Source organism: Hyaloscypha bicolor, assembly GCF_002865645.1.
Source record: "Hyaloscypha bicolor E unplaced genomic scaffold K444scaffold_191, whole genome shotgun sequence".
NCBI lineage: Eukaryota > Fungi > Ascomycota > Leotiomycetes > Helotiales > Hyaloscyphaceae > Hyaloscypha > Hyaloscypha bicolor.
This window is the reverse complement of record NW_020194693.1, coordinates 411,979-437,615: the sequence shown is the minus strand read 5'-3', so window position 1 is coordinate 437,615 and position 25,637 is coordinate 411,979. Positions and strand designations below refer to the sequence as shown.

General features: G+C 47.7%; 10 protein-coding genes across 10 annotated transcripts; 5 read left to right on the top strand and 5 right to left on the bottom strand.

Moving 5' to 3' along the window:
- Positions 1-656: 656 nt before the first annotated feature.
- On the bottom strand, positions 657-1,612 carry K444DRAFT_670947 (uncharacterized protein; the record flags this gene model as incomplete). The annotated part of the gene is made up of 3 exons (XM_024887689.1): positions 1,397-1,612; positions 1,128-1,312; positions 657-917 (listed from the first exon to the last, which is right to left on the bottom strand). The coding sequence occupies exons 1-3, from the start codon at positions 1,548-1,550 to the stop codon at positions 657-659; spliced, it is 600 nt and encodes a 199-aa protein (XP_024726192.1). The 5' UTR covers positions 1,551-1,612.
- A 284-nt stretch (positions 1,613-1,896) lies between these two features.
- On the top strand, positions 1,897-2,994 carry K444DRAFT_577651 (uncharacterized protein). Its single transcript, XM_024877580.1, has 2 exons — positions 1,897-2,082; positions 2,139-2,994. Exon 2 carries the CDS (start codon positions 2,165-2,167, stop codon positions 2,744-2,746), a length of 582 nt encoding a protein of 193 aa, XP_024726191.1. The 5' UTR covers positions 1,897-2,082; positions 2,139-2,164; the 3' UTR covers positions 2,747-2,994.
- Positions 2,946-4,944, bottom strand: K444DRAFT_638787 (uncharacterized protein; the record flags this gene model as incomplete). Its single annotated transcript, XM_024884305.1, has 5 exons — positions 2,946-3,043; positions 3,086-4,402; positions 4,462-4,498; positions 4,563-4,683; positions 4,745-4,944. The coding sequence occupies 5 exons, from the start codon at positions 4,942-4,944 to the stop codon at positions 2,946-2,948; spliced, it is 1,773 nt and encodes a 590-aa protein (XP_024726190.1).
- Positions 4,945-6,452: 1,508 nt separating this feature from the next.
- Positions 6,453-6,830, bottom strand: K444DRAFT_296902 (uncharacterized protein). Its single transcript, XM_024871691.1, has one exon. It carries the CDS (start codon positions 6,699-6,701, stop codon positions 6,495-6,497), a length of 207 nt encoding a protein of 68 aa, XP_024726189.1. The 5' UTR covers positions 6,702-6,830; the 3' UTR covers positions 6,453-6,494.
- K444DRAFT_622851 (uncharacterized protein) lies at positions 6,640-7,729 on the top strand. Its single transcript, XM_024882181.1, has one exon. It carries the CDS (start codon positions 6,960-6,962, stop codon positions 7,395-7,397), a length of 438 nt encoding a protein of 145 aa, XP_024726188.1. The 5' UTR covers positions 6,640-6,959; the 3' UTR covers positions 7,398-7,729.
- Positions 7,730-13,794: 6,065 nt separating this feature from the next.
- On the top strand, positions 13,795-16,725 carry K444DRAFT_670944 (heme-dependent catalase; the record flags this gene model as incomplete). Its single annotated transcript, XM_024887688.1, has 6 exons — positions 13,795-14,109; positions 14,179-14,212; positions 14,260-14,451; positions 14,503-14,918; positions 14,972-15,136; positions 15,190-16,725. 6 exons carry the CDS (start codon positions 13,795-13,797, stop codon positions 16,246-16,248), a joined length of 2,181 nt encoding a protein of 726 aa, XP_024726187.1. The 3' UTR covers positions 16,249-16,725.
- A 199-nt stretch (positions 16,726-16,924) lies between these two features.
- K444DRAFT_605378 (uncharacterized protein) lies at positions 16,925-20,352 on the top strand. The gene is made up of 7 exons (XM_024878850.1): positions 16,925-17,069; positions 17,124-17,445; positions 17,500-17,559; positions 17,609-17,893; positions 17,948-18,128; positions 18,184-18,403; positions 18,459-20,352. Exons 1-7 carry the CDS (start codon positions 16,984-16,986, stop codon positions 20,032-20,034), a joined length of 2,730 nt encoding a protein of 909 aa, XP_024726186.1. The 5' UTR covers positions 16,925-16,983; the 3' UTR covers positions 20,035-20,352.
- On the bottom strand, positions 20,350-22,790 carry K444DRAFT_670942 (cleft lip and palate transmembrane 1). Its single transcript, XM_024887687.1, has 5 exons — positions 22,662-22,790; positions 22,013-22,603; positions 21,606-21,963; positions 21,295-21,558; positions 20,350-21,246 (listed from the first exon to the last, which is right to left on the bottom strand). Exons 1-5 carry the CDS (start codon positions 22,719-22,721, stop codon positions 20,522-20,524), a joined length of 1,998 nt encoding a protein of 665 aa, XP_024726185.1. The 5' UTR covers positions 22,722-22,790; the 3' UTR covers positions 20,350-20,521.
- A 505-nt stretch (positions 22,791-23,295) lies between these two features.
- On the top strand, positions 23,296-24,158 carry K444DRAFT_549331 (uncharacterized protein; the record flags this gene model as incomplete). The annotated part of the gene is made up of 2 exons (XM_024876446.1): positions 23,296-23,502; positions 23,571-24,158. 2 exons carry the CDS (start codon positions 23,296-23,298, stop codon positions 24,156-24,158), a joined length of 795 nt encoding a protein of 264 aa, XP_024726184.1.
- Positions 24,159-24,479: 321 nt separating this feature from the next.
- On the bottom strand, positions 24,480-25,373 carry K444DRAFT_494635 (N-terminal nucleophile aminohydrolase; the record flags this gene model as incomplete). Its single annotated transcript, XM_024873262.1, has 3 exons — positions 24,480-25,091; positions 25,163-25,274; positions 25,336-25,373. Coding segments are annotated over 3 exons (762 nt in total), but the record flags the coding sequence as incomplete, so codon positions are not given.
- Positions 25,374-25,637: the final 264 nt, after the last annotated feature.

Sequence of the window (25,637 nt, the reverse complement as noted above, 5' to 3'; positions counted from 1 at the left end):
TGGGACATTATCAAGCTTGAAATCAGGCCTGTCTTTGTCAACGTCAATGTCTCAAGGCTTCAGAACGCTTGCTCCTTCTGAGTGCACCATCTCAAATTTTATGCGCGCTAGGTGGTGGCAGCTAACTATTTGCAGCAGCACAGTTGAGTTTTGTATAGCTCTATACTATGTATTCTAATACGAGATTATGCATTCGTTCTTTTTTTCTGAGTTATGTGAAATCGTCCATGATATTTGAGATCCTTCAAACTCGCGTCACCCGTTTTCTAGGAAAGTTGTCCTAAAAATATTTCATCTTCATACCACCGACACTTTTCTCCACATAACACAAACTCAAGTTATCCGTGTGCATATTCAATTTTCTCCCTTCCTTTCTTAGAAATATTTTAAGGACTCATTCTCGGTATTGTTGACATGTCTGGGTCGGTTAATTTCGGTTAAAAGGGGGTAGCAAATAAATCGTCCCTGTGGCAATTCCTGCTAAAGTCACTTGATAAGATGAACGAACAACTGGCAACGGGAAAGGCTAGTCTCTATGATTTGATACAACAATTCCTATCAAATATATGAAACCCAACACTGTCAATTTCTTGCGAGATACAGAAAGGAAGTGGACTTGGGAGCAGCCGGCTCGGAACTCCGTTTCTTCTGATCAATCATCGGTGCCTTTTGGCAATGGCTCCGGGTCCATCGCCGAGGCGCAGGATGCTAAGTACACAAGAGGCCATCTGTAAACCCATGTCGTTATTCCATCGCCGACAATGACGAACGTATTCCTCGAATTTAGAAACTTTCACCACCAGTAGAAAATTACCCTCGTCGCCTCGAAGTTGAAGTTCGGGGATGACAAAGCCGTAAACAGGATCAGCTCTACGTGGCGTCAAGACTTCTGGATATTCAAATCCTTGCCTCATTATCTCGATCAAATTTTTTATCATAGATATAATTGCATCGAATGCTTCCCGTATCATTTCCTCCAAAGTTTGGTATGGAAAACTCCTTCGTGAACCCGCTCATGTTGTTCGGTGCGACAGCAAAGCTTTTGGTAGTAGGGTGATAATGAGGTATTCGGGTTGAGACATTGTGCAAGCCGGCCAACGGGAGCCTGGGGACATTTGGCGCTATACTGGAATTGACAGGACGTTGTCCTTCAAGTGGAGATGTAAGGAATCCGTCTGAAACTCAGATGAATCTGGACTGAACGCGTCTACATGCTCGACTGCCGACGGCGGTACATTCCCCATAGGAGTGTTGATCTCGATATCAGAGTTATCCTGCACTGCCGCTGGAGGAAGAGATGAGGGCGTTGAGCCTGGCATAACGTATGTGATATTTGCCAGAGTTTCTCGGTCTTGTATCAACTTGCTGTGATTTGGAAGCGGCGAAGACTACACACCTGCACTAGGGGATGCTGAATCGGCTTCTTTTGTTGCCTTTCGTCTCTTAAAAAGCTCGAGTCTCTCGGGGTCAATTTGGATCCCTATTTTAAAGAGGATCTCCTTGCCTTCTTCTCTTGCTCGCTTCTCTGCCTTGGCAACGAGGATTCTCATCTGTGCGGCTGGACATAATTGTGCGTCGGGACTTGCACCAAAGCCCCTACGTCCCTGCGGGAAAGGAAAGAGCCAAAAACACGTGACCTTGACAAGTCACTTGACAAATTTAGTAAAGCATCACGTACATTGAATGAACACCCACAACATCATCGCAGCCGCACAACACATTGTACCTTCCATTTTCAATTCGCTTGAATGAACATCACCAAAAATGTGGTTTAAGCTGGCGTCCCTTCGCCAAGGCCTTGGCAGCCAGCATAGCCCCTTTTATACCGCTGCCTACCCCGCGTTTAGCGAATGACGAAAAGGTTCGGGCACAGCCTCTTTTTGTACCTCCCGTCACTTGACAACCTAACTTCTTGGAGTGAGGCACTGCTATATTGCTATCACAAGACGGCGAGAAATAAGGCCGAAGGAGGCTGTTCGTGAGGTACTTCAAGGAGCAACTTCCCTGAAGCCATTCCAACAAATCAAACAACATAAAATCGCGCAAGCTCTCACTCCTGTTGAAGGACAAAGATCCGAATCCGTAAGTCACACATGCTCCTCCAAGGTACTGCAAGAGAAGAAGTTAAATTATTCAAGCCTTCCCACCCACCATTAAGTCCACCATGATCCCCAAAATGAACTCCAAAAAACCCACCTCAAACATGCTCCCCTTTCGCGACACAGACAACAAAGCCATTGTCTACGGGGCCTCTCCAATCGCCCCAACCTCAGACACCGCCTCTGACGCCGAGTTGCTCGTTCCCCAGCAAGGGCTGGACGAAGATTCCATGGAGCACTTCACCGCGACCGGGCGTCGCGCTCCAAAATTCAAAGCGTCCGGACTGCAAAACCTAGGCGGCGACGGGTATACTCTTCCCCAACTGCTCCCAAAGCGATACACCGACGACTCGATCATCCCTGCTATTGTGACGGATGTTGTGCCTTCTGAGAAAACGATTCAGGAGGAGGCGGGAAAGAAGAAAGGGCTTTTGGGGAGGTTTAAAGGGAAGAAGGAGGAGGTGGTAGGTGGAAATGGGGAAAGGAAGGGCGTTACGAAGGTGGTTTATATGCCGAGAAGGGAGTACTTGAAGTTTTTTGCGAAGGATGAGAACGGGCAGTACATCGGGAGTGAGCCGCAGAAGAAGTGGACGGAGGAGGAGTTGGAGGCGGAATTTGCGAAGTATAAGCCGAAAGTTGGGAAGTAGTGGTGCCCGTGATAGGAAGGATGTTGCTACGAATACGAGACAATGGGAATGCCAGGCTATTAATAGATTAATGACAACCCATACCCGATATTATTTTTGTCAAGGTAAAATGGCGAGGAGAGATCCAGAATCATTGAGATATAATATGGCCAGCCTGCTAGTATCCTAGTATCCTAGATGCCATCCTTACACCACCATCTTAGAATGGAGGCTCTGCTTCAACACCCTCCCCGCGCATCCAACGAGACAGCGCGGGATCTTTTCGAGCCATTAGCTCGTAATGTGCTTCCTGAGGACCTGGCCATTGGTAGTCATTCGGAGTCAGTGAGGTAAACTGACCCAGTGATTCGCCATAACGACGGACTGCTTGGATGCAACGAAATGCCAGCTCCAGCGTGGATTGGTCTGCCGGTGAACCTTGCCTCCTGCAGTGTTGCGCATAGTCTCCGTATGCACAAGCTCGTTCAAAAGCATGACGTCGACTGTTGAACGGTTCAAGGCGAGGAGCAGCAAATCCAAAGACCAGGCTTGCGGCGTCGAACATCCACAACTCGGAGTAAGCAGCACCAAGTCTCATAAATTCAAGTAGGGACTCTTCCTTGCCGAAAATATTTACACCCTGACGGAGCGTTTGTAGCCTAGATACGCTGGCTTGTGCCCAGGCGAAAGTCCCATCTTGGTTCATCTTCGCATGGAGGACCTGAAGAGACTTCATGATCTCCCCGCATTCATCTGAGTAGAAGTGCTGCCGCGATTCAGAAAAAAAACTCCCGGTGCCTACACGATCTATTCTTGACATCCAGTCGGTAAAAACATTGAGCAGCATAAGGAGTGCTTCCCCGTCCCGGTTGATTTTCATGAGGAATTTGCCGAAGTGGTGCTGAACTTTGGGGGGCTTATCGTCAATCAGGTATTCTATCTTCGTAAAGGACTTGATAGCTTGACGATAGAAAGTCTCGGCTTCATCGTTCTCTCCTTTCGCTTCACAAATTTGAGCCAGTATGAAACTGTCAGACATGGACGGATCAAGTTTCAGCTGAAACAGTATGTCTAGCATCTCCAACGCTTTCAACAAAATTTCTGGTGGGCGCGGCGAAATCTGACACATTTCAAGTAGTGACAAGGTGGTTTCGTTTAACAATGTGTGACGATGTGTAGTATGGGGCAGAAAGGTTGACTGGTTGTTTGCTGCGGATACCTCGATGTCCTTGGGATCACCATTGAGCAAAGAGATCTTTTCTGACTCGTCTCGAAGAGAAAGATCAATACTAATCGAAAGTACTTCCTCTGCGATGTTTCTAGCAGTTTCGGGGTACCAATCAGGATACATGAGTTTAATTTCTTCTGGAGACCAAGAAATGCTTTTGCTAAAGTAATTGACGTAACCAGCAAGGGTGCTCAGTCTGGAAGGAAGGAGACTGGAATTGTCTGATATAGCGGCAGATACACCTTGAGGCCGTTGGGTTGAGGAGTTGGACATTGAAAGGAGTTCCTTGAAGGAATTGATAGACGGATAGCGATCCCGAAACTCATTTATCGTGATGACATTCCACATGGTGAAACCAGAACCCGGTCCCATTTTGCCGAAAGTACGTCCAGATATGTCTTCTAGGTTGTTCATGCAGGGTGTATAGTAAAAGACATTCGCTGGTGTTTCTACATGATCTCATTAGCAGTCGACACCTTGCACAAGGAGTGTGGATGGCACGACGTACGTTGACTTGGTGACGCCGCTGGCCCTTCTCTGAAAGCCTTCCGTTTTTTATAATAACCCAATGCGTTCAGGGGTAATTTGCGTCTTTCCGTGGAAGAACACCGTATCCTTGTGCTCTACTACGGCGCGTCGCTCCGCCTTTGCAACAAGAATCTTCATCGCGGCTGAAGATAGATATTTTTCAAAGCCCCACTCTTTCAACTTGAGTTTCCATTTTCGTTCACTAATCGAGGGGATTAGTCCTCCTCACTGATCAAAGATTGTGAATGATGGCGTGCACGGACCTTGCCTCAAGACCATACTTGTATTGAATCGCTTCCATAGTCGTTGCAAGGGTTTGGTCCTGATCAATATAGATGTGCTCTGTCTCTGTCTTGGCTGACTCCCATTCTTCATTGGTGACTCGGCTGCCCTTCGAGGAACTGTTATCCTGACTTCGGAGCGAGAACGAGGACTCCTCCTGCGGAAGAGTAAGGCTGGCCATTTTCAGAAGAAATCTCAGCCCTGAGGCACAGATTCAAGACTCGATATCGAGGAAGAAAGATCACCAGAGTCCTTTCGTATGCGAATCGGCACTCTGATAGAAGGAGAACCCACCATCCATGAGAGAGGCGCACCGAGGAAGAGATGATATTTGATGTTCTCGAGGATCGTGTCACTCCAAGCCTGGATGTGAAACGGACCACTCACAGTCACAGACAAAAGGGCATACTTCAGCCCCCTGCCAAAATTGCGCCTCTTTCTGCAAGCGACGTCGCGACCAGGCCGAGCAGCCATTCATAGCGGGATGCAAAAGTGCACGCTGAGCAAGGCTGAAATTCTCGTTCCTGTATGGACCGGGTGAGTTGTCCAGGCAGGCATGCGAGTACGAGCCTGAGAAGGAGACATCGATCGTCTAGGGTTTCTAAGAACTTGTGCATCGATGGAAATTTAGAAGTTGTAGCTCAATTTGATTAAGCGGATAAGTTGTGTGCTGGGCGACCAGATAACGTGCTTTGTGAACTTGCCTAACCGACTAATTGAAACGATGCGAAAAGTCGGCAGAAGAAGTCTCGTCTCGACATTGAAAGGGTATCCAAGAAGCTCCTTCACTTGAAGAGATACAACTCCATGGCTGGAGGGCAGTAAGCTCCAACTCGAAACATAAATCAGCTTTTGAAGCCCATTTGATGTAAAGAAGAGGAAGAGGAAGGCTAGTTCAATTTTGCTTTTGGGGGTGGTTGCTTACGAGTCTACCGACGTAAGTCTGTGTTTTGAGGTATTTCGCTTAGAAAGCAGCCCCCATAGCTATTTTGGACGCTTCAAATTTATATACAGAATTGGATTTAAAGGCTTTCAAAACTCAATCTGGCTTCTTATATTATACGCGCTTATGTTATATAAGATCTTAATTTATGGTTGATGAGAAAATGTGAAGTGAAGTGAGCGACTTTGGTTTTCCGGTGCCTGAAAATATCGCTAAAAACACGGACTTTTGTCTGTAGGCTACTCGTAATCTATTTTCGGCGCAGGGCGGTGACGGTGGTCTTTCCGCCATTCTTCGCTCTCAACTCCTCTTCCACAATTTCTGCAACTTCACCTCAACGACATCGATCGGAAGTTGGGGACTGGCATTGCATCTCTTGGTAAACTCCGGTTCCGAACCAGCTTACTGGAAATGACGAGCCGGAAGGGTCTCGGTTGCGCGGGAGGCTGTGCGGCCTCGTGTCTTTTCCTCCCGCATCTGGTGGTGGCAGAGGAAACCGAAGCTTCGCTTCCCAAACCGGACGATGGCTTCCAGAAAATGCCTTGAGGCTGCCAAGGTGAGTGAATATGGAATAGCTTCGTGACTCGCCGTTCTGCACCCTTTCATTCTACCCCACCAATCGCTTGTTTTGAGACATTGTCTCGCAGGTGTCCCGAAGGCGCACAACCTTTCCACTACTTTTGGCGCTTCGAGAGCTCTGGAACCTATTAGCAACCGATTCTCTTTCCATATCGGTGTTAAAACCCCGTCACGTGTTCAAGCAGTCGTCATTCATTTATTCGAAGCGCTTAGGTCTCGGTCTCCAAGGCAGGCTGAGCAGTCAGGAACCCCCTTTTCCACAGTGTTTCGAGAAGCTTTCCACCTATGAGCGGGCGAAGCTCCTGCCATGTCGTCGTTTCAACACTGTCGAAAAGGTACGCGAGCTTCCCGTCCCGCAAACAGGCACTCAAGCCATCATGCTTCCAAAGACTCGAAAGCTCGTGTTCTACGTTCATTCTAGAAGGCTGAGCAGTGAGGGAGCCTAACTATGTTTGAGCCCACGATGTTCTTTCTAAATACTTTGCTGCCAGCCAGGTATATAAAGGAGCCAAGAATCATGGTAGAGACAGATCAATACTACAAGCAATCACACAGATACACCAACACATTACAAGTCTGCATCCTAACTTCAGTCACTTCGGAAGTCAATTTCATACTCTTCTCTTCCTTCAAGATACCTCCATAAACATACTCATCGATCAAAAACCACCAAAATGGACGCAGCATCCTCAACATCCGCGGATCTCGCAACCACTGCCTACCTATCCGCCTCATCAACCCCAACACCCGATGCAGCCGTCATCGCATCCTCTTTCAGCTGGCTCTCAATCAAAGAGGTCTTCGTGATAGTAGTCCTCTACATGTGGTACATGTTTCTCTTCCTAGCCTGCGGTGTAGTCATCATCGGTGGCATCTACCTCGTGTGCATGGGTGTCTTGGTTCTCTTTGGAGTCGTATGCGAACACGGTCCCAAACTCTACTCGAAATCGAAAGAACGGCTGGAAAAGTATCGGAAGTCCTCGATGGAGACAGATATCGAGGGACAGAACGCTGGGGGAGTAACGAGTCAGAGCGATGACCCCCAAACGAGTGGCGTTGAAAATGGAGAGGGGAGTAAGGCCGAGGCGAAACTTGGAAGTGAATCTGTATAAAGTGGTGATGCGTCTGCTTTGATATTACTCTACAATTGTTTCTCTTTCATTTCTTTAAGTTTCTTTTCAACTTAACTCTAGCCTTGCTTCGAGCGAATCCAGCAACTGTACAATTAGCTTGCTCTTTCCTTCTCTTGTCTAGATACCTCTGCCGGAGCAGCGGTTTTCCATCCTGGCTAGGGAAGATGTGATTTCAGGAAACATAGACTATAGACGGAAGGCGTTTGGGAGAAGAGCGGATTTGCCATTTTGTAGTACAGTCCTCGGCATGGGGATCATAGAAGTATATGCCATAACTGGCTCAAACAAGAAAATATATCAGAGTTTGAGAAACTCGCTCCATCTCTTGTGCTCTTTCCTCCAAACACACGGTGCGTGCCAGCAACAGGAAGAAATTGTAAATCAACTTCTGCAGTGTAAACAAGCTTCCGTGACCAGCAAGTAACTCACTTCTCGCCTCTTTTCAAGGCTGTGGGTGTTGCGATACTGGACGGTATTGACAATCCTCATGTACGCTAAATTCGCAGTAATAAGGCACCGCTTGGTTGGGTGGAATCCGCGAATCCTTTTGTTTGTGAAGGCTTCACTGCGATTTTAACCCCTCGAGGAGGATTAATGGATCAGGACTCGATTAACAGAGTGCTCCATTTGGCTTAGGCTGCGATGTGTTTGCCAGATAATTGGGAGAGAGGGATAATTGGTGGTGTGCACGGAGTGATATGTACAGCTAGTGCTCCTCGCTGTGGAAGGCGCATCCACATAACGAAGGCGAGCGGCATTGAAATACGTCCAATATTCTTAGCGAGGGGGGCTATGCAAAAAGCACTGCAATTTTAGCGTCCTCGAGGAGGGTCGATCATGCCTGTCAAAAGTTTGCTCCATGGCACGTTATCCCTTCGTCTGGCGAGACATAGTCCACGCTAGCAAGGGGGCCTGCCCGGCCTAAACCAGGGGGTCCCGCACGGCTCACCTAGCATAATATTATGTACCTCTGCATATAAATTTATTAGTAATCTACATTGCTCGAATGAAATCGCGGCCAGCACTCCCCCTCCTTGCATAGATTTACCTTACAAAACACACACCCACCATATGATCTCTTTGCCTGAACCTTCTTATCTACTGCTTTCCCTAAGGCCTTTTGACACCTTAATTTATACGTACACCACGCACAAGTAGCCTTAGGGCGCTTCTCCCAATAGTGTAAGTGCGGGGCATCAGGAGCAAATACCCTTTTTCCTCCCAAACCCACTTGTAATCGCCGTACCTTTACTCTTGTAGAGTGCCCTAGAAGCTTACAATAAAGCTCTGTTCTAAATTGCAAGTGTGTAAGCAAACGTTTATGCCCTTCCATATGTAATTTATATAGCCTGTACCCATTTATACAGGCTACCTCAATTAACCAGTAAAACAATGGCCACCAATTTCTCAAGGTAGGTTTGTGACTCTCGTATACCTCCCTATATTGATTCGCAAGGTCCACTCCTCCCATATATTGATTATAATCATCAATAAAGCTAGGAATCTGAAGCTCCTTTATTGGCAAATCGCCAAAAACCTCCCGTACGATTCGCCCATTTGTAGACGTCTTTGCAGGACGCTTTCTCTCCTTCACCCGCCAGTCCTCTGCTTTATCCACGGTATGGATATTACTTAAAGCTAAGACAATACTATTATCTTGCCAAGCTAAGCAAAGCACGTCCTGAACCACTGCCGCAAGCAAGGTGTTCCATTCTAGCTTCGTGGCGAACCGATTTTTAATTGCCGATAATTCCGGTGGAAACAGCTTGTGTGGGCGAGTAGTACCCACTGCACCAAATTTACAGGCTCGTAGCTCTGAAAATAAGGGTATAGAGGTAAAGTAATTATCGAGGTATATTGTAAGGTAGCGGCGCGGGAGGGAAAGTGCCAGATTTCGTACGAGAGAACCGGTATTCGTAAGGGTTGGATGGAGAGTCATTTTTTGGAGCCCCTTCTCTCGCGAGCTCCAAGCCCAATTATATATGTATCCGTGATCCGCAAGTCCATAGATCTTATACCCTTGTTTAATTGGCTTTTTGGGCATCTTGTATGTATGTGAGGATCTAAAATAATTAGCGGGGTAGCGGGGTAAAAAAGGGGGGAATGTACCTGCCAAAGCACCGTACCATAAGTTCGTTAATACTCACATCAGAAGAAGGAGAGTAATATTGCTGAGAAGAGGCTTGTATAGACGAAGCAAGAGGTTCAAGCTTATACCACCAAAGCTTATTATTTGGGAGGTGATACCCCTTTTGTTCGTCACTCTCAGAGCAAGAGATATGGCAATATCGTTTGATTTGCTAGAAGCGGCGAAGGGATATATGGCTTGAAATTGTATGTATAGGACCTTTATTAAAGTCTGCATTCCAGTACATATCGCTTTGAGGCTCAATGTGGACTCCCATATATATAATTGTACCAAGAAACACATGTAGCTCCTCAATAAGCAAATCTGACCATTCTCGTATCCGTTCCTCTGCATTGTGTAGTCTCTGCAAGCTCGCATATCGATTGGTATTTGTAGTAATTATCTAGAAAAGCTCGGGAGTAAAGAACAGGCTAAAGTAATCGAACGGGTGTGGTTTTCGTACAAAATCGGGAGGTAAAATCGCTCTTGCTGGCTGTTTGGGTTCGGGTTGGAAGGGCTCATAGGAAACGTTCGTAATTGGTCCAAGTCGAAGGAGTATATCCTCAAGGGATTGGCCCTTTTTTAGCTTTTCTGGCTCTGGGGGTGGGCTGGAAGAATGGTCCATTGCTGGCTGGCTGCATGAGCGCGTACTGGAAAGGCATTATTGGACGCGATTTCATCCACGCGATGTACCTTACTAATAAATTTATATGCAGAGGTACATAATATTATGCTAGGTGAGCCGTGCGGGACCCCCTGGTTTAGGCCGGGCAGGCCCCCTTGCTAGCGTGGACTATGTCTCGCCAGACGAAGGGATACCGAGGCCTCTAACCCCTGTACTGCCAAAACCCCGATTTTTTATGACATTGCGCATTTGCACATTGCACATTGCGCATTCGCACATTGCACTTGGATTTTGAGATTTTTAAATAAAGTAATTATTTAAATTCCTATTAATATATTAAGTTCTTTATTAAATTCTCTATTAATTAATATAGGCTATTTTAAAAAATTCTTATATAAGTAATTAAATTTAATATTTTCTTAAATAAAGGCAAAGAAAAGTCGAGCGCATACTAGCCGGAGTACACGAGCCTTCGGGGTACACGAGCCACTGCGGCCGCTTTACGGCCGCTTCGCTTAAATCTTACTAGGGTCTCCCCAAAAATCTTTCTCTTATATATTAAGCTTATTAAAGCCCTTATTACTCTTATAATTATATAAATTATAATTAATATATATATATAAGAATTCGAATGGCTTTAAAAGGTTAAGAATTATAAAAGTTATACTTAAAGATCTCAAGAACTTAGAAAATAGCCTCAAATTTCTAAGCGAGAAAATAATATTAAAGGAAGAACTTCAAAATTTTACAAATAAAATAATTCTTATTAGAAGAATTCTGATTAATCTAAATTAAAGAGAATAATTAGAAAAGTATATAAGCTACTTGCAAGCTTATAAATATCTTATACTATAAGTAATTTATTATATAAAAAGGAAAAAGTAAGGAAAAAGTCGAGTGCAACATGCGCAAATGCATCATGCAATGTCATTTCGGGTTTTTGGCAGGAGCATCGCTATCGGCCTCGGTACGTTAGGCCATAACCGCTACCTAACCCGCAAAAAATACGTTGAGAGGAGCGAGACATGCCCCCCAAAACAGAATAAAACGGCCTAATTCCCAAGGTGACCGGCAAAGCAGAGACACTGATCCGAGCCTTCTCGAGGGGGTAAAATTGCAGTGCTGCTGGTCATGTTTTTCCGACACAAAAGGAGCTTGCACAGGTAATAGCGACAGTTAAAACAGCAACGGAGCACTCTTTTAGTTGGTGGTCGACCCTCCTCGAGAACGCTAAGATTGCAGTGCGTCAGGCTGGCTCAGAACAGGTAGGGGGGGCATAAGGTTGCATTGCTAGGGAGACGGAGGATCTGACTGTATACACCAATGCTTGAGGCCCCATTACGGGCTCTGGGACGTGAGGTTAGCGAAACACCAAATCGAAGTATGACCCCCACCCGCCTCCCTGGGTCGATTCCAGGGTCGATTGAGGGTCGATGGCAGAATCTCGATTTGGTAAAGCTTAGGGAGCCCACAGATGGTAAATGCCAAAGAACCCCCAAACTTATATTTTAGCCATGAAATCTCTAAATCTATAATATTAAACGTTTACATCCCGGGTAGGAAGTACAAATATTAGGGGCATTTTGAGCTTTATTAACGCGCACATATTAGTGGTATTTATATAGGATATATTCGCACAGCGACGGTGGAAACGCGATGGGGCGACGGGGTGGGAGTATACATTGATTTACATATGATTGGTGTGTAGAAAACGATGCATAGGTGCACCTGCTAACCGCCTGCCATTTCTAGTAAGTGCGGCGCCGGATCGACCCTGGAATCGACCCAGAGGAGGGTTCGTTTCCCAACGCCCCGTTGGACAACGCAAAGACTGTCGGCGTGGGGTGCCAAGGCTTTTGCAGCACTCTTCTGATTGGGGCATCGATACTCCTCGCGGACGCTAAAATTGCAGTGCTGTCGGGTGTCACGACGCGTTGCAGTCAGGCATCGTCGCATCGATCTTCCTCCCGGACGCTAAAATTGCAGTGAAAGTTGATCCGCAAATCACAACTCTCTTGATTGGAGCATCGATCCTCCTCGAGAACGCCAGTGCGCGTGTGCAAGTCTAATGTAGCTACCCGCAGGAGCTTGTGACATTGATGACAGCCCAAACAGGAATCGAGCCCCTTTCGGTGACTGGTCAATCCTGTTTGAGGGAGCTGAAACTGCAGCACACTTATATATGAAGCACTCCTTTGATTCGGGTACTACCAGATCAATCGCCTGAGGGCACTAAAAAATCAGGGTATTTAGCACGTTCCAGCCATGTTTGCGATTTAAAAGGACAGCTCTCCACCAACAAATTTAGGTTAGTAAAACTATTTAATCAATAATATGGCATTAGCCAATGGTTCAAGTCAAATTCTAATTGATGGTTTACTTTCAACATTTCGCATTCACCGGATGGCCTTTCGCTAAGTCTCCTTTTATGTCTTCCCATTTTCTACTTCTCCTTTTCGTTCCCACCCCCTTTTAGGAGGTCTTATTTTCTAACCCCTCTGCTTTGCGATCCCATGATTTTCATCTTCTTTATAACCTCTATTTGCCGGCCGCTACCCTGCGAATACATGATTTTGCGATACCCCTTCTCCTTTTTAGCGACAATTCCACCCTCTCTTCTTTCGAATCTCTATCCTTCACTACCCCACTTCTTTATAACCTCATTCCCGAATTGTGCTCTTATAATAGCAAGGAAACCTACGAGGCAGGAAGTTAGGAGGATCCTGAAATTACCTAGTTTTAGGGAGTGCTTTAGAGAGTATTAGTAAGTGATCCGAATAATTGGCCAAGAATCCCATTCCTCCCGAGGAAGCCGCTACGTGATCAAGCGGAGCGGAACTTGCGGACTTGAATCCTATTCTTTATAAATCCGATGCTTGCAATGCATGTCATCTCGTGTCAACTTTACTGTGGAGCTTCTGGCGCAACAAAAATTCCGACCAAATGTAAGGCGCGTGTATGTCATCTCGTGCCAACTTTACTGCCGCCAGTAGATCGTTTCTTACACAACAAAAATCCCGACCAAGCGTAGGACGCCGAGTCGGCCCTTTTTTTTTAACATTTGAAGAAAATGGGTACGGCAATTCGGGCTTTCAGTATTTTTAACTACGAAAGCCATATCAAACCAAACTGTATAACTCCAATAACCAGATCCACAACACCCGGAGGTTCACTGTCACGAGATACTCGGATTCTTACAGATCCGAAATAATGGGTGGCAATTCGAACTTTTAGTTTCTTAGACTCTGAAAGACATGTAAAAGTTTACAAACAGATCCACAACACCGTGAGATTTTCGGGTGCCCACAGATCCGAAAGTTCGGAATCGTCGAAGTTCCGGATTGGATACGCGATTCAATGAATGTTGGAGTTTTGTATTGGTTCACCGTCTATTGCTGAGAAGCTCAGCCTCGATGTTGCGAAATCTACGACGATTTAGGATTGTTCTTGACGATCTCTGTGAACACGAGAAGGCCAGTAAGAGAAGTGTAGTAATCATTGGAGATGACATCGTCGTTGCTTTGAAAGCTGAAGTTCGAAGTAGATATAAAGGGCCAAGGGAATACGTTGAGAAGAAAGTATTCAGAACAATCTTGTTTAATTTTACTGTTTATTCCTTCAAAATGCGATCATTTCTGTACTTTTCGACCCTTCTTGGCACAGCCGTAGCTGCGGGTTGCCCGTACATGAGCGGTGAACTTGGCGCTCGAGGTGAAGACTTGGGCAAGCGTCAAGTCGCGACTTCCATTGAAGAGACAACGATATCTACTCAAGAGTTCCTCGCACCATTTGAACTGAACGATACCGATGTCTATATGACAACCGACTCTGGGACACCAATTGACGAGGCGGTCAGTTTGAAGGCAGGCCTACGCGGGCCAACTTTACTGGAGGACTTCATCTTTAGGCAGAAGCTTCAGCGATTTGACCATGAACGTGTAAGGATACATCTCCCAGTCATACCGGGACTACAAATCAACCTAACCTATACTCACTATTATCACTAGATCCCTGAGCGTCCAGTACATGCACGAGGTGCTGGTAAGTCACTCATCTCACATCGCGGGCCAGCATTTGACTTGACACAGGAGCCTACGGTGTCTTCACAAGCTATGGCAATTTCAGCAACATTACAGCTGCATCATTCTTGTCCCAAGCAGGCAAACAAACGCCAATGTTCACTCGAATGTCCACAGTTATTGGTGAACGGGGTAGTACAGATTCCGCCAGAGATGTTCACGGTCTTGCGACCAGATTTTATACTGACGAAGGAAACTTTGGTGAGCAATATACCTAAATCTAAGAAACGCGAACTAACCCGTGATTTCAAGACATTGTTGGAATCAATGTTCCAATTTTCTTCATTAACGACGCCATACTTTTCCCTGACCTCATTCATGCTTTGAAGCCCCAGCCAAATAACCAAATCCCGCAGGCCGCTACAGCCCACGATACGGCCTACGATTTCTTCAGTCAAGAGACTAGCGCATTGAACTTGGTCATGATGGTCATGGCTGGCTATGGCATTCCTCGATCTTACCGCCACATGGATGGCTGGGGAGTGCATACGTATCGTCTCGTCACGAACGAGGGGGCTACAAAATTAGTCAAATGGAATTGGAAATCATTACAAGGAAAGGCAAGCTTCTTATGGGAAGAAGCTCAGGCTGTAGGTGGCAAGAATTCTGATTTCCATCGCCAAGACATGTGGAACGCGATTGAGGCAGGCATTTATCCGGAATGGGAGGTATGTTTCCGATTTGGAGTTATTCGGCAGGATGACTTGCTAATAGGCTTCAGCTCGGTGTTCAAATCTTTGATGAGGATCAGCAGCTTGCTTTTGGCTTCGATGTTCTAGATGACACTAAATTTATCCCGGAGGAGATTGTCCCAATTACTCCACTTGGGGTGATGACATTGAATGCGAATCCGCAGAATTACTTTGCTGAGACTGAGCAAATAGGGGTAAGTCAGGTCAACTCCTAGGGTGATTTTTCTTGTGCTAACGGGTTACACAGTTCCAACCTGGACACATTGTTCGCGGTATCGACTTCTCTGATGACCCAGTCCTTCAAGGACGTCTCTACTCGTACCTAGATGCCCAGCTTAACCGATATGGAGGTCCAAACTTTGAGCAGGCTCCCGTGAACAGGCCAAGAGTACCTATCCACAATAACAACCGTGATGGTAAGGCACAAGCGTACATCCCCACCAACATTGCGGCCTACTCGCCCAACACACTCAACTTCGGATCTCCTATGGAAGCGAATCAAACTACTGGAAAGGGGTTCTTCACTGCTCCCCGCTACGTATCTGGAGAACTCACTCGTGAGCTTTCTCCCACATTTGCAGACCACTGGACTCAGCCACGTTTGGTTTGGAACTCGCTTTCGCCAGCAGAACAACAAATTGCCGTCAACGCCCTCCGATTTGAAACATCGCACGTTGTATCCACGACGGTCAGACAGAATTTTATCAATCAATTGAATCTGATTGACAATGACTTGGCTGTGCGGGTGGCACAAGTCCTTGTCGACGTGACAGTCCCTCCACCAGACGCCACCTACTACCATAACAACAAGACCTCATACATCTCCATCTTCAACAACTCACTGCCGACTATACAAGGTCTCAATTTCGGTATCCTGGCATCAATTTACTCAAACCAATCCATGTCCCAAGCAGCAACACTTAGTCGGCAATTCGCCAACCTGGGCCTCTTCGTCAGCGTCGTAGCCGAAACCCTTGTCCCAGGTGTGAACCTCACATACTCCGCCGCCGACGCCATCGACTTCGACGGCCTTCTCGTCACTCCAGGCTCGGAAAGTATTTTCATCAACGGAACATCTCCGCTCTATCCACTTGGTCGTCCACTCCAGATCGTGCAAAATGCGTACGACTTTGGAAAGCCGGTGGGGGCTCTGGGCAGTGCCAGCACCGTCTTTCGAACCGCCAACATTCTCGAGGGTCCGGGAGTCTACTTCAATAATAGCACTGCCACGCTACTCACTGACTTCGAGGCTGGATTGAAGACGTTCAAGTTTCTTGGACGGTTCCCATTGGACCCTGGTTACTAACAGCTGAGAACGGTTACGACTATTTGGAGCGGGTGAGACGATGGCTCGGCCAATATTATGTATGATAGCGGTATTATAATTACATCATATATAGCCTTCAACTCTACCCGATTTTTTGCAACTTTTGCTGGGAGTATTCTGCCTCGTAATGTGTCCGACACCTCGGCGGTAGAGTTGATGAGGTCGGTGTCCTCAAGTATTCAATTGTCGATGACTTCGTCATTTGGTGTAGCGGATGGATTCGCTTGGCCATTTCCGGCGAAGTCGCGGCTGTAAATGCGATGATGTTCATGCACAGCTAGATACAGTCTCAATCAGATACAGGTGATGATCAGGGTCAGCCGTCGCGCCTGATCCCCAAAGCCCAATGGTACCGGTAAGGAACGAGTGCCAGAGATGACTTGCACGGGACTGCTTGCAGTAGACAGGATGTAGTCTAAAGGTAACACAGTAGATGAAGATTTCAAGACATCCAGCATTATCTCAGCTTCGACGATCCACTCGCTTTATCTCGCCTGTTGCGCCAATTTGATGAATTACATAGTTCTAATGTATTACTAAGCAGCCGAATGCCTAATTCAGCTAGACATTCGGATGAGGCGCAAAACGAGGCTGAGCGTGGCAGTCGGGCTGAATGTCAGTCGTAATATGATCAACTTCTCCCACCGACGTCGCGCTACGGCAGACTATTACGCACTATAAACTGGCTCAGCGGATACAAGCTATTATACAGCAATGGCATGCACCAAAGAGACGGTTGAATCCAGCGGCCTGAACATCTGGTCGAGCGAGGCTGCCACCGGCCCCGCGCCCGTAGTCGAGTAAGCTAAGCTTCCTCCGAGTCCACTAAGTCAAACCCCGCTGACCCCAATTAGCATCATCGCGGTCCAAGGTCTTGGCTCTCACGAGTTCTACACATGGGTAAAGAAGGTACCGTCCCAGAATGCCGACAAAGCCAGGAGATTCAGAGACAAGGCACAGTTTTGGAAGGGCAAGAAGCCGCAAGGTAAATACGGGGAAGATGGCCCTACAGAGGTCATGTGGGTCCGCGACTTGCTCGTGCCTATGTTCAAAGATGCGCGGATCGCCACCTATAGCTACAAATCAGACTGGAGGGATCGCACAGTCAAGACCAGCCTACGTCAGTGCGCTGAGCAGTTCCTGAACATCTTGTCCCAACACAGGCAGAAAACAGATGTAAGCTATGAGCGAAAGTAGCCAATCGACTTGATCACTAAAGAGTATAATTAGGAACGCAAAAGACCACTTGTGCTTATTGGACACAGCCTCGGAAGCATTGTCATCCAACAAGTATGCTCTTACTGGGTTGTATAGAGAATACATTTGCTAACTACTATAGGCGCTTGTAATTGCAGTCCATCAGCCAAAATTCACCGATCTACGCCTCTCTATCGCAGGCGTCCTCTTCCTCGGTGCTCCTTTCCAAGGAAGTGATGCAGCAGTATTTGGGAATTGGCTGGCTCGTTTGTCTCGGCTTGATACTACCTTATTGGAGATCTTGCGCAAGGGCAGTCCGGATTTATACGCATTACAAGAAGATTTCTGTGGCAGCTATACCGCTTGGGACCTTGTTTGTTTCTACGAGACGAGCGATACCAATTTCGGAGGCTTGTTAAGGACAAACGTTTGTTTTAATTCCGTATATCGAACTGCTCTTCCTTAAACTAACCTCGTATAGGTTGTGAACCCGCAATCAGCCAGTTTGCTTGGAAAGCGGAAGATATTCCTTAACACTGATCATTCTGGACTGAACAAGTTTAGCGGAGTAGATGATGAGAATTTTGCGTTAGTTCTCCCCGAGATTCGAAGAATATTTGAAGATGGGCCTTCGATTGTGGCTGAGCGTCATCGTGCGAAAGGTTAGTAGATCGAACCAATTATAGAGACTTGATGAAACTAAACTTCCCACTCTAGATACCGGCGCTACGAGCTATGGGAATCTACACTGGATGGTGCCCCGTCCTATGAATGATCTATTTACTGGACGTAGTGAACTTCTACTTCGAATACAGAAAGCTATCCACTGTGATCAGACTTCCTCCCCTATCAAGCAAAAGAGGTTTGTTATTACGGGGCTAGGAGGGCAGGGTAAGAGCGAGATCTGCCTAATGGTTGCAAGTCGAATGCGAGTAGAGTGCGTTTTTATTCTGCCTCTGAAAATTTCTCTGTTGAATAGCTAACAATAACAGTTTTTGGGGAGTATTCTGGGTCAACGTCGGCAATACCTCGACTGCTGAGAACGATTTTATCGCTATTGCAAAACTGCTTGGGCAACCTGTCGAGAGTCTTTGCGATGCTGTTCGAGTTCTCGCAAATGCTAAGCGACCCTGGCTCCTTATTCTTGACAACGCAGATGACCCAAACATCGACTACCAGGTATACTTTCCATCCGGAACTCATGGCGCCGTCCTTATGACATCTCGTATTCCTGATTGTAAACGGTATAGCCTAGACGCGAATGAAGCACTCGAGGGCCTTGTAGATAAGGATTCTAAAGAACTTCTACTCAAGGCAGCAGATATTCCTAAAGATTCATGGCCGTCTTACAACGACCAAGCCGAAAAGGTTGTCGATCTTTTAGGATCGCACACGCTCGCTCTAATCCAAGCTGGCGCATATATTGCCAAAGGCCACTGCCAATTATACGAATACCCCAAGGTCTATGAACGGCAACGGGAGCGGCTCTTAAAGTACCGACCAGAGCAGGCTCAGTCCAGGTATCACGACGTTTATACGACCTTCGAAGCATCAGCCGAGGTGCTCGAGCAGTCCAAAAGCGACGCTGCAAAAGATGCTCTATGCTTGCTCACAGTCCTTTCAATGTTAGACTCTGCCGTTATTCCTCTTGAGATCTTTCAGAGCGCATGGATTAGTGGCAGAAAAGTCCTTCGCTCTAACTGTGAAAAGACAAGTGCGATAGATGCTATGTCTCGAAGTTACGCTTTGCGATTACCTGGACTTCTGATAGAAGAGAGCGACGAATGGGATCCTTTTCGTCTAACTGAGGCCAGCTCAAAGCTAGTCTCACTTTCCTTGGCTACGCGACACGATATAAACGGTTCTATGGGATTATCAATGCACCCGTTAACTCACGCCTGGGCCAAAGACCGCCAAGATCTGGAGCAGCAAGACGCGGCTTGGATAGCTACTGGTTGCGTTCTTGCACTTTCTCGATCGAACTCTATAATGTGGCAAACTCAAGAGAGGCGTCTTCTACCACACTTACAGTCTTACCTAAACATCAAGATTGGAAGAATACTCTTATTTGAATCCAAAGCGCTAGTCATTCCAATTCTTCTCACATGTGGCTGGGCGTTATTAGACATGCGACAGGACTCGAGGCTTAGCCATCTCCTAGAAGACATGTTTACCGAGCTTAGAAAGAACCCCAAAGAGCCATTAGAAGAGCTTCTCCCGCTATATTTCCTCCAGGCAAGGAGTTTATTAAATACTGGAAAATACAAAATGGCCGTAGCATTACTCAAGCAAGTCGTTGAGATTGAGGGGAGGACGCTAGCAGAGACTCACCCGAGCCGGCTAGCCTCGCAGCATGCACTAGCTACTGCATATGAGGCAAACGGGCAAGTTAAGGAGGCTATAGCACTGCTCGAGCAAGTCGTTGAGATTAAGGGAAGAACGCTAGTAGAGACTCACCCAAGCCGGCTAGCCTCGCAGCATGCACTAGCTATTGCATATGAGGCAAACGGGCAGGTTAAGGAGGCTATAGCACTGCTCGAGCAAGTCGTTGAGGGAAGAATCACTTGATTGAGCTGGGACCGTGAAAGTGGGCAGGCCGGTTTCCGTCGCACTCTGGAAATCCCCTATTGCTTCGCTTTGAAGTGGTATCAGCACAGAAGTGCTTGATTTAAAATACTTTCTCTCACTCTATCAAATGGAGCCAGGAAGAATCGTGAAGCGGATGTCCGTATCTGCAACTCTCCCTCTCACATGCATTCAGAACTTGAAGATCCTCGCACATCATAGCTGATCAACACTTGCCGTTTTGGGTGGCGAATTTCTGTGTTTCGCTCCAGCTCAAAACTGAACCTACTTTAAATAACGCAAACAAAAAACAGGAGAGGGTTGAGATTGCATCAGCTAAGAATCACTTGATTCGCATGATGTGTGCTCTGGAATTATTTTATCTTGCGAAATGCATATGTACAAAGAGTTGAGCGCCTTCGGCACCGACACTTTCTATTCTCCGCGTCCTAAATCTTCTTCATATGGACACCACCACCCTCCGTCAAACTCACTTTCGCTTCGTAGCCCCTCCCTTCTTTGCACTGCCAGTGCTCTTGGCAGCAGCAACATCATCCGCCTTCCCCTCCTTGCCAACCTCCACTACATCCTTCCCCTCACTGGCCTCAATTGCTTTCACCTTATCCTTCTCAACAACCTCATCCTCCCCACCCCCCTGTCCAAACTCATTAACCCTCGTATAATCAACCTTATACTTATAACTCTGATACAAATAAACAAAGAAAATAACATCGTCTCTCAGGGTCGCCAGTCGATGCAGTGTTGGCATCTTAATCGTGAACGCAAACAGATCATCGATGAATGTGTTCAAGAATTTATACGTCATTGCTCGGGCGGGCATATGCGCCACACTCTTCAGCCTGTAATTGATATATAAGGACGGAACCATCATAAGGAATCCGTAAGCGTAGACGGAACCGACGAGCGTGGCGATGATGAATGAATACCACGATTTATGTGTCTCGTATTTGAGGGAGTAGGCGGCGTACGCCAAGAGGAGAGGGACGGCGATCATGTAGAGGTATTTGAATGCGACGGCGTCGTATTCTTTGGTTTTCTCTTCGGTTTCGGTGAGGACTTGCTTGTCTTCAAAGGCGATGCGGTAGGGGATTAGGGAGCCAGGGGCGGCAGCGCGGACGCGCACGTTCACGACGGTAGTGATTTTCCAGAGCTCGATGAAGATGCCCATTCCTTGGGAGAAAAGGATCATCCAGCCTGGTCGTGTTAGCAAGTAGGGCTCAGAGGGGTGAGTTGAGAGCTTACTTGTATTTTCGTTGTTGTCCAATAAGTAGAGGAAAATAACGGCTTGCATGAAGACATTTCCGAGGATGGAGCGAACCGAGATTCCAACATTATTTTTCTTGTTGCGATAATGGCTGATGTCTGACTTGAAGGCCAGCATCTCGAAGATCATGTGGAAGATACTGACAACAACGGTTGTGCCCAATAGATAGACGTTGGTATCGAGGAGAACTTCCTTGATCATTTCGAATTCGCTGCCATCGCCACCGCCAGGGACAGAACCACCTGAAGTCTTTAGTCACGTGAACCCCCTTTCCAATACAGAGACTAACCTTGAGCAGCCGTTCTGGCATTCTGCTTTGCTCCTTCGTCAAGACTAGCAAGCAGACTGAACTTCCAGTTGGCCAAATGATTCAGGTTGATATGAAGCGGAAGAGTTTTAACAGTCGAATTTAGGGTCGTCATATGAGTTCTGAGTTGCCAGAAAGTATTGACGAACAGAACTGGGTAGTACCATCCATTCTGTCCACTACCATCTCTTGCACCGCTGGATTCCATGTGGATATATTGTCTGACAGCAGGGTGGAGAGAAGGATAATGCATGACCCCAGAGTCCGGGATGAAAGACATGGTGAAGTTCGGATGATAGTGAGAATTGATAATTGGTCCGGCAGGAATTTCCTCCTCGGGCTATACTTCTGTCAACATCTTCCTCCAGGTCCCGCAAATGAAGACATACCACTTCAGTCTCATTTACAGCAGCAAGAAGATTCTTCGTCTTCTTGATCTTTTTTTGCGCAATATATTGAGTCAAGGGATGAATAAAATGGAACGCCCTCTCAGGATTATATCCTGGAGTCGAGGGATCCAATTTACTCCCTGTCAACCCAATATAAAAATGTGCCCACAGCGTGCCATTATTCTGAACCTCCTTCGGCACGGGAAACGTAGTATCAATGACCCTATTCTCTTTATAATCTCCAAGCTTGAAAGCCACCTCATCAGCCACAATCCTCTCCTTGGGAGTCTTGGCCAGCGGTTCAGAAACAAAGGTCGGGGAGACGACAATCGTGATATCCATGGGACTATCAAGCGGCCACAGGGGTGCTATTCTCTGCGCAAGAGGATTGTACAATGCGCCCTCATCCAAGTGGTCCGGACGCGCATAGTAAGGTGGGATCTCGCCGGTGTTCGCAGGCACCTTGACTACGGTGCCGGAAGCATCGGTCGTGGTTGTCGTCGTCGCTTTCCCCGAATTCATAAACTTGCCCATAACGAATTGGATGCCGAAGAACATAGCCAGGCCCTGGATGGCAGACTTGATCATCGGCTGAGGAGACGTATTAGATATATTTCTTTTCTTTCTGAACCTTGGGGTAGGAGCGTACACTCATGCCTTCATCCTGGCGCTGTGCGCCTGGAGCTACGGTGCCGGTGGGAGGAGGCATATTGGCGATGCGTGGATTCGGAATGCCTTGACGAGCTTGGGGTGAAAGTCGAAGGCCACGCAATTGACGAGACTCTCAATGGAAGAGAGGAGAAGCTTGCGATTTCTCCAGGGTCCGCTAAAATCGCATCGCCGAGCTCCGTTTAACCAATCATCATCCGCGTGTAGAAGCCGTGCCTTGCCGTGGCTGGAGGGGCCGCGGCTGCAAGCGGCGGCGCCAGAAACGTCACCGGATCCGGCAACAATATTTATCACAAGGCCCTTTCAAGCTTCCTCGAGTAACACCTGCCACTTTTCCAACTCTGATTTGTTGAACTTCCAACAAAGACTGTCTTTACGACCTCCGCACTGTATCAATCCATCTTTCTTTCAAATAGCCACCTTCAGGCCGATTTCAATTCCTGTTGACCGCGACTTTGAGTCATCGCCACGTACGAACGCCTCCTCGAGTACCTTGTTAAGCGAGAGCTCAGCTGCTCAACTACTTCAGCTTGTCCGACCTTCAATTGACGCTCAATTCCCTCTTCCAGAAAATCTACAACTCTCGACTCAATTAATTGAAGCAATCTTTCATTATGGCATCCGGCGGCGCCTCCCCCGCGATCTCAGTCCGCAGCCAGACGCCAGACATCCCAGGCTCAACCACCCCACACGGCCTCTCGAAACTGAACAACGTCCTCTCAAACAGCACCAATGCTCTGGCCTCCCAAACGTCCCGCTCGCCGAAGATAAAAATCTGCGTTTTCTGCGGTGCAAGCCCTGGCACTTCGCCCGCACATATGGTAGCCCTCCCTTCCCCAACCCACTCAATCGTTCGTTCTTTCTATATAATACTAACGCAGCCAAACAGGAAGCAGCCCGTTCCCTAGCCCACGTCTTTGCCGCCCACAATGTCTCCCTCGTCTACGGTGGCGGCACCGTTGGCCTGATGGGCGAAATAGCACGCACGCTCGTCTCCCTCTCCGGTCCCGACAGCGTGCATGGCATCATCCCAGCACCGCTCGTGAAATACGAGCGCGGCCCCGACTCCGACATCGCGCTCGATGGCGCAATACCCGAGTACAAAACCTATGGAAAGACAACAGTGGTGAAAGACATGCATACACGTAAGCAGATGATGGCGCAGGAAGTACTTGCAGGTGCGAGTGGGAGTGGGTTTGTGGCGTTGAGTGGTGGGTATGGCACGCTCGAGGAGTTGATGGAGGTCGTTACTTGGAATCAGTTGGGGATTCATAATAGAGGTGTGGTGGTGTATAATGTGGAGGGGTATTGGGACGGCTTGTTGAGCTGGGTGAAGGGGAGTGTGGAGGCAGGGTTTGTGGGGAAGGGGAACCAGGAGATTATTCAAGAGGCGAGGAGCGCGGAGGGGGCGGTGAGGGCGTTGAGGGAGTATCGGGTTGCGTCTGGACGGTTCAAGTTGGAGTGGGGTAATGAGTAAGAGCTTTGTGGGACCCGGGTGGGTGTTTGCTGTGAATTGGAAATTGACGCAGGCGTAAGGAGGTACTGACTGAAAATGGGTGCGCGACTCGACTCAGGATGGCGTTTGGTGGTTGCATGGATTCCTGTAGATCATACCCCCTCTAGCTTTGCCCGGTTTGTGAAGGTGTTTCGCGTAGATTGTCTGCTATACCTAGAGCTCAGGCACTGCAATAGACTTTGCATTCCCTCTATGATCTTATGCTTTTGATGTTGTACAAGCTCAGGAGCCACCCTGCCATATCATCTCTCATCCCACAACTTACGAATCAACCTCCATGCCCTCCGTTCCTTCAGCGGCCTCCATCCCATCAGCCACCAAATCAACCCACTGCCTAACCTCCGCCCCATCATAAAGCTTAAACGCCTCAATCCGCTTCATGCCCTCCTCCTTGATACCCACAACACCCACACTACAATTCTCAACAGTCAACTCTTTATCCTGCGCCAGACTCTCCTTCAACGCCCTCAATCCATGCTTAACCAACTCCTCCCGCCCACAACTCTCAAACGCATCCAAATTCCGCTCTAAATACGTCCTCGCCATCTGACTCCGCGCTCCAATCGCACAAGCAACCATCTCCTGCGTCATGCCTGAGGGTTGGAACTCGAATAGATGTGGACCGGTCTCGTCGACGCCCGCGACTAGGAGCCCGACGCCGTAGGGACGCTTGCCGTAGTGTTGCGTGTTGGTTTGCGCGCGGTCGCCGATGGAGGAGACGAGGCGTTCGAGGGGGATGGCGCGGCCGTAGGTCAGGCGAGAGGAGAGCGATTGTTGTTTCATGAAGTTGGAGAGGACCCGGGCGTCGGATGCGAGGCCGGCGAGGGAGAGACCAAGGTGCTCGTCGATGGCGATGATTTTCTTTTGGTAGGAGGAGAGCTCTTCTGCGTTGCGCTGGAGAAATACGCCCGTGTTAGCTAAAGGATGATTTATGTCGGAGGGGAGGGCGAAGGAAGAGACGGTACCTTCAAAGCAACAAGTACAGCATGTGTCTTGCTAACTATTCCTACAACCACACTCCCCTGCTTGACAGCCTCAGACGCATACTCGACCTGGAATATCCGTCCCTGGGGCGAGCTACTTCTCATCAGCTTCTATCCAACGCGCTGCCCGTTTGCAATTCAAGTAGAGTACTCACAAGGTAACGGAATCGTTATCATAATTATTCCTGAACATCGTGACGGGGGTGCAGCTTCAGCTGCGTGCGGACTCGTAATGTTGGTATCGTGAAAGGGGGATGGGGGCTGGGGAGTAGAGGTGATGTTGAAGGTATGGGGAAAGACGAGGCAGAGGCAGACACGCTGATGAAGCTCCAACGCAAAAATAAGGTTGCCGTAGTCGAAACGAGGGAAGGCGACAGGGGTAGGTCCTGCCTGCTGAGCCTCAGCCGAGCAACGTCAGCCATTTGGAACATCGCCAGAACAGCTTTCACTCTTCTTT

What these genes read in the sequence shown, in the direction of transcription:
- K444DRAFT_670942 (XM_024887687.1), bottom strand. Translation starts at nt 22,721, where the DNA reads ATGCCTCCTCCCACCGGCACCGTAGCTCCAGGCGCACAGCGCCAGGAT. An exon ending in CTGTAAATGAGACTGAAGTG is followed by an intron (nt 21,964 to 22,012) that starts GTATGTCTTCAT and finishes ACAGAAGTATAG; the next exon opens with CCCGAGGAGGAAATTCCTGC. An exon ending in TGCCAGAACGGCTGCTCAAG is followed by an intron (nt 21,559 to 21,605) that starts GTTAGTCTCTGT and finishes TAAAGACTTCAG; the next exon opens with GTGGTTCTGTCCCTGGCGGT.
- K444DRAFT_296902 (XM_024871691.1), bottom strand. Translation starts at nt 6,701, where the DNA reads ATGAACGTAGAACACGAGCTTTCGAGTCTTTGGAAGCATGATGGCTTG.
- K444DRAFT_622851 (XM_024882181.1), top strand. Translation starts at nt 6,960, where the DNA reads ATGGACGCAGCATCCTCAACATCCGCGGATCTCGCAACCACTGCCTAC.
- K444DRAFT_577651 (XM_024877580.1), top strand. Translation starts at nt 2,165, where the DNA reads ATGATCCCCAAAATGAACTCCAAAAAACCCACCTCAAACATGCTCCCC.
- K444DRAFT_605378 (XM_024878850.1), top strand. Translation starts at nt 16,984, where the DNA reads ATGGCATGCACCAAAGAGACGGTTGAATCCAGCGGCCTGAACATCTGG. An exon ending in GAAGCATTGTCATCCAACAA is followed by an intron (nt 17,560 to 17,608) that starts GTATGCTCTTAC and finishes TAACTACTATAG; the next exon opens with GCGCTTGTAATTGCAGTCCA. An exon ending in GAGGCTTGTTAAGGACAAAC is followed by an intron (nt 17,894 to 17,947) that starts GTTTGTTTTAAT and finishes AACCTCGTATAG; the next exon opens with GTTGTGAACCCGCAATCAGC.